The sequence below is a fragment of the Lytechinus variegatus genome, chromosome 5 (assembly GCF_018143015.1).
Source record: "Lytechinus variegatus isolate NC3 chromosome 5, Lvar_3.0, whole genome shotgun sequence".
Lineage (NCBI taxonomy): Eukaryota > Metazoa > Echinodermata > Echinoidea > Temnopleuroida > Toxopneustidae > Lytechinus > Lytechinus variegatus.
This window is the reverse complement of record NC_054744.1, coordinates 44,018,145-44,024,144: the sequence shown is the minus strand read 5'-3', so window position 1 is coordinate 44,024,144 and position 6,000 is coordinate 44,018,145. Positions and strand designations below refer to the sequence as shown.

Here is a 6,000-nt window from a genome sequence, read left to right as displayed (position 1 = left end):
TTAAACCTTACGCGGTCCTATATAATCCCAGATATACATCCTCATCATGATTTTATAGATTCAATGCATTCAAATTCGTCGTCCTTTAATCCATTATCCTCTTGAAAAATATCAAAAGGTATAGTAATATAATAAAAAATTTCTTTACTAGCCTTCTGCATGCCTCTTCAAAAGTTCAAAAGGTGAAATAAAAACGATATTTGGCATTCGCCATTCCCTAATCTCCCTTCATTAAACGGATCGGTGTTGACCTAACATATTTTTGCGTTTCGTTTGTGTTTTTATTATATATTAATTAAATTCAACTTAGTCATCACTTCGCTATACCACTCCCACTCCAATAAATAGGGAGAAAAACTTGACGAACAAAACAAACAAAACTAGCATAATAGCAGTGATGTTTAACACTAAGTCAATTGGTGAATTACATGAATTACATTATTAAATAGAATAGAAAAAAGGTAAATCAAGCGGTTGATTCCACAGAATACCTACGATTCTACTCACTTTTTTGTATGATACAGTATGACGTCATGCAGCATCTTAACCAAGATTCCATCTAACCTCATGATTTACTCAGTTTAAACAGCATTTCATTTTGTTCCATTAACAATGATTGTTCAATTGCGTTAATCTTTAAACAAGATGAACTCAAGGGCATGATCCGTTGAGCGCTCCAGTCTGAATACATCCAATTTTATCTTTCTCTTTGGACCAAGTGGTTCGTAAGCGTCTTTTCAAATCTTCTCCCCCAAAAATAAACTCAATCGCCTTTTGAGACATATCCCAGATATCTCGGTGAGATAGATTGAAAGTATTAGCAGCAAGTAAGTATTCCTCTGAAAGACTTGTTGAGAAAACACCTTTATCATCCGTCTGAATAAAAAAAGAAACAGTAAACATTTATTCAATTATGTCACATGCGATTGTAATCATGATTTTTATACTTGATTGCGAATCTTAATCTTGATTATGAGTTCAACCTTATCGTAAATTTGAATTTTAACCTCAATTTAAATTTTCTTGTTCATTTCCTTTTACGTGATATTATTTCATTTTGTTGCATTTCAATTCGCATTATGTTGCCATTTATACATTAATTTATTCTCAATCATTCAGTCCTTGTTTACTTTTCTATTTGTTTTTAGTTTTATGTTATTTGGTTTATTTTGTTCATCACATGTCTTCTTGTTTATTTAATTATTTATATACTGTATGTATTTAACAATTGTCATTGGGGTGCACTTAGTCGTTAAAATAATGTACAGGCAATAAATTATGTCTAACGTCTACATTTATCTTTAAGAAGCGAAGCAATACGATCATAAAGCGACGCGAAAGGAGCGTCTTGCGTTATGTATCACATTCATGGCCTGTCTGTAAAGCCCCCGTCACACTTATTCGGAATCAGCAGGAATCAAACAGAACAAGCCGAAATGAAAATTTTACCCGATTCCAGCCACATTCGGGAAGGAATTTCAAATTGATCTAAATTTGTAAAAATGTCGTTCGATGACTTCAGTGCTCCTCAGTGACTCCTCAGTGCTGACCGACATTGCAACAACAGCTAGCCATGTTTTTATGCTGTTCGATTCTACCATGAATGCGATCGGAATATTTCGATTGTTGTTCAAATGTCGTCAGAATATTTGAAATGCATTCAGAGTGCTGTTGGACTGCACTCTGAATGCCGTTCGATATTTTTCCAGTTCGAATACACCTCGAAAGTTTTGAGCATGAGCAAAACATTCGGGCCGGACACAAGAATGGTCCCGAATACAGTCAAACCTGTGTTAGTGGACACCTGTCTATAGCAACCACTAAAACCGATTCCAACGGAGGAAGATTGTGTGTATAAGAACCTGTCTATAACAGTCACCTGTCTATAAAGACCACATTTTGTGTTTCCCTTGGGTGGTCGCTATAGACAGGTTTCACTGTATTTGGAATGCACACAGAATGGAGTCAGATTTTTTAAAATTCACTTCGAATATCCAGGAATGTGCCAATAATTTTCATTCCGACGGCATTCCGCCTTTAATGTGATAGGGTATAAGAAAATCACGATAGAAAAGTTGAGTAAGTCCAATCTTGCTTTATTGAATCCGTCTATACCGAGAATGCGAGACGCTCGTCAAATTTGCGATCTCATGATGTTTAATTAAACGAGAATGACACCTTAAAATCACTTGAAATAAGCGAAATCATGTTCAAATAATTTAGATATTTCTTAAAATTAATACAATTCTCAATAGAGAATAAAAATCTAGATTCAAACTTGTTAGTAAACTTTCTTGTAACCTTTTATGACCGGCGAGTGCTAAAACAATTAGCTGTTTTCGAAGTTCGCATGAGGGTTCGAGGGGTTTGCCGGTTTGAAACAACGGAGACTGCTTATGAACTTGCTTGTAACATTCACAGACCCTGGCAAAATCTCAAATAACTTTCATCAATCATTGGCCAGTTGCATTATACACGATTATTGGAGTATTAAAAAATAAAATAGGTGTATTATTTCAAGCATTGCGATTGACCAATACGCGTCACATGACATCCAACTTTTTTGTGCATGCACGGCAATCATAAGTTAATCCAAATACGATGTTAGGCATCTGGGAGCACTGATCAATCGATGTGTCTGTTAACTTAGTGCACATTATATACCCCAATACATTACATACTTTCTGTTGATTAAAATATTATGTACAAAGCAAATGGATGAAATGTATCTTTACATATCAAAGACTAGTAAATTGAGAATGAATCGAACTTGAATTGAATTTCTAAATCAAGAAACTCGGAAAGAGCTTGTTGCACTTATAACATCATTAAGATGATACGACTTTAAAGGGCATTAGGGTTTGTCAAGTCGCTTCAAAGTATTCCTGCAATACCATGATACTACACTGAATGTATTCGACGTACGTCTATTTGTTTATCTATTTTGTTCCTAAATAAGCACATTTGACCCCTTCATATAAAATGTCTTCATAGTCTTTCCCTGACCTTGTCTTGACCCTTTATATCTTTGGATAAGGAAAATAAAAAGTATCAGACGCAGCTGATGACGACGCTGCAGCCATGATAAAAACCTCATAAAAATCTTTTAAAATCCGTTAAGGATGAGCTCGGTCGATACAGCAACTACACGAGGAATATGTACAATAACTAGGTGTCCGGCTGCAGAGCTAGAAAAACCTTCCTTCGATGACGTCACTATGATTGTCAGGTCGATCGGTCGACTCTTTCCGAAATTTTAGTGGGCGTTCCCGTTGAAGTTCATTTTCAATGGAATAACTCAACACCGGTTCGTCGTACACAGGACCCTATGGCAATTTCGTATTTTTCAAGTAAAACTACCTAATAATAGATATGTATCTAGAATGAGATGGCCTTTGTGTCATAGAACCTTTAACGTGACACTTGTAGTTCAGGTGTATAAACGTAACAAGATTTTTGCTATCAAATTCGTACATAAGCCTTCAAAAAAATGATTTCTGGATTAGACTTGCAAACGAAATTACAAAAATATGATTAACGCATCCTTTTACGATTCTAGATTTCTTTGCTTGGTTTATAGGGTTTTTTTGGCGGGAGGGTCATAGGGGGTCTCGGATTATTTACAAAGGACAGTGAAATTCATGATTACTTAGAGGTCAAGTCCACCCCAGGAAAATGCTGACTTGAATAGAGAAAAATCAAACTAGCATATAATAGTGCTGAAAATTTCATCAAATTTGGATGTAAAATAAGAAAGTTTTGACATTTTAAAATTTCGGTTATTTTTCACAAAACAGTGATAAGCACAACTAAGTGAGCCAGTCGATGATGTCCATCACTCACTATTTCTTTTGTTTTCTTTATTGTTTGAATTATACAATATTTCATTTTTATAGATTCGACAATAAGGACCAACTTGACTGAGCAATATAGTATTAAACAATGCTAATTTCACATGTTCAGTCAGAAACTAATTGTTGTCTCACTTGACAATGAGGAAAAAATTAGAATATTTCATATTTCATATAATGAAATACAAAAGAAATAGTGAGTGGATGACATCACAGACTCCTCATTTGCATATCAGTCAGGATGTGCATATAACTGTTTTGTGAAATTAAGCACAACTTTAAAATGTCATAACTTTCTTATTTTACATCCGATTTTGATGAAATTTTCAGTATTATGCTTGTTGGATTTTTCTCTTTTTATCAAAATAAACTTTTCGTTGGGGTGGACTTGTCCTTCAACGATAAAAGCAACATTTGCCTTTAATGCAAACACCAAATGAAAAAAAAAATTTATACAGCGTTGAAATAGCGTTTCCGGTTGTCGCAAATTTTTGAAATACGAAATATTTGTATTTGTATATATTTGTATTTATTTATTTACCGAAATTCACAATAAAAACATAAGTGTACAAAGGAACATATAAAAGCAAGAAAAATATTTTTTTTTTTAAATAGCAAGTACGAACAAAATATACAAACAAAAAACAATATGAAATAGACGTGTGAAATCGGAAGGACACCCGGTTCAGCTGTGCCCATAGACAGTACTGTTCTTCCACGGGGTCCAATATTCACTCAAGAGAAGCTTTTACCGCGTTTAAGTTATTATATAAACTGATTTAAACGGAAAGATCCTAATAATCCCACCCCCATTAGAACGGATGAGGGTTAGATATAATTTGTGATTCTGAATTTATCTTTAACATGTTTAAAGAGCCAAAAAAAAAAGACAGATGTTATCATCCTAACGAACCGACCCAGCTCTAAACAAACAAAACTATGGTTTTCCCCCAATATTACCGGCCATTCTTCTAACACTGACAAGATCGTTGGCTAATCGTTCTAGCTTTCCCCTAGGAGAATAATCTAAAATCGATGATTATCTTTCTTTAGTTTTTGTTTTTTTAACTCCCTTATGGTGCAGTCACATTTTTCATGCGGTGTCCGCACGGCGGCGGGTCGAACACAGCCCTTTTATTGATCAGGGGGGTGTTTCACAAAGATTTAAGTATGACTTAGAGTCGCACTTAAATATCGAGTTGCGTACGGTATGAAAGGCTTGACCGCATTGGTCAGATCGTGTCATGAGGACGCGCACTATTGCGTATCTATCAATAAGATCGCGCGTTGCATATCATGTACGCGTCGGCATTTAAGTGCGACTTAAGTCATACTTAAATCTTTGTGAAACGCCCCCCTGGTTTTCAAACCACCTGTAGGTAGCTGGTACGAAAAAAAAATGTTTAAAACGGCGGTTTTTTAATTGCCGTTCAGCCACTATATGGGAAACATGACTGAACATAACCAGTAATCCCTATCGTCAACTATCGGAAACCATTCTACTTAATTCAATTCTGTTACCCAGTCTTACAGTCGGTAATTCCTACTATAAAGGCGATGCTTGACAGAGTATTTAGTTCGAAGGAAGGGGAAAAATGGGTATGTTAGAAATTTCAATTAAAAAAATGTGGCCACAGTATAACTTATACCATACCATTTCTTTTTCACACTCTTTTCTTGTCTGTCTTACTTTCCATTCCTTGAATATGTTACAGCCCCCTCGCCTTCCTCCCTCCGTGTAATGCCACACAGGGGACTCGTTTAACAAAGATTTTTTTTCTTAAATAAATCCAATTGACTTACGCATATAACACATGGATGATTTTTGTTCCTCCAATACTGTAAATGATGAGAAGATGGCGTCTCCACAACTCCACCAATAAGATTTGATGTCATGCACATCTCTGCAATGTCGAATACAAAAACAAGGCCGTACGCTTATATATAAACATCATTAGAATTGCATTAGTTCTTATAATAGGATTATCGGTTTTTAAATCATTGTTTATTTTTAATGCAAATTCAAAGGTAAGTTGTCATTGAATTACAAGAAAGTGGATAAAGATTGACAGCATCGCACGTCTTTTCCAAAAGACCCTCCCGCTAACTTCAAAACCGCATCACCATCCTTGCGATCTAACACAATTGA

The 6,000-nt window shown here is 35.2% G+C and overlaps 1 protein-coding gene across 1 annotated transcript in view; it reads right to left on the bottom strand.

Moving 5' to 3' along the window:
* Positions 1 to 470: 470 nt before the first annotated feature.
* LOC121416246 (adenosine deaminase-like protein) overlaps positions 471 to 6,000 on the bottom strand; it is a 39,668-nt gene continuing 34,138 nt past the window's right edge. Inside the window, exons 8-9 of the mRNA XM_041609757.1 lie at positions 5,655 to 5,755; positions 471 to 876 (exon numbers count right to left, since the gene is read on the bottom strand). Of these exons, the coding sequence (XP_041465691.1) occupies positions 652 to 876; positions 5,655 to 5,755 (326 nt within the window). The 3' untranslated portion in view covers positions 471 to 651. The remainder of the gene's footprint in view (positions 877 to 5,654; positions 5,756 to 6,000) is intronic.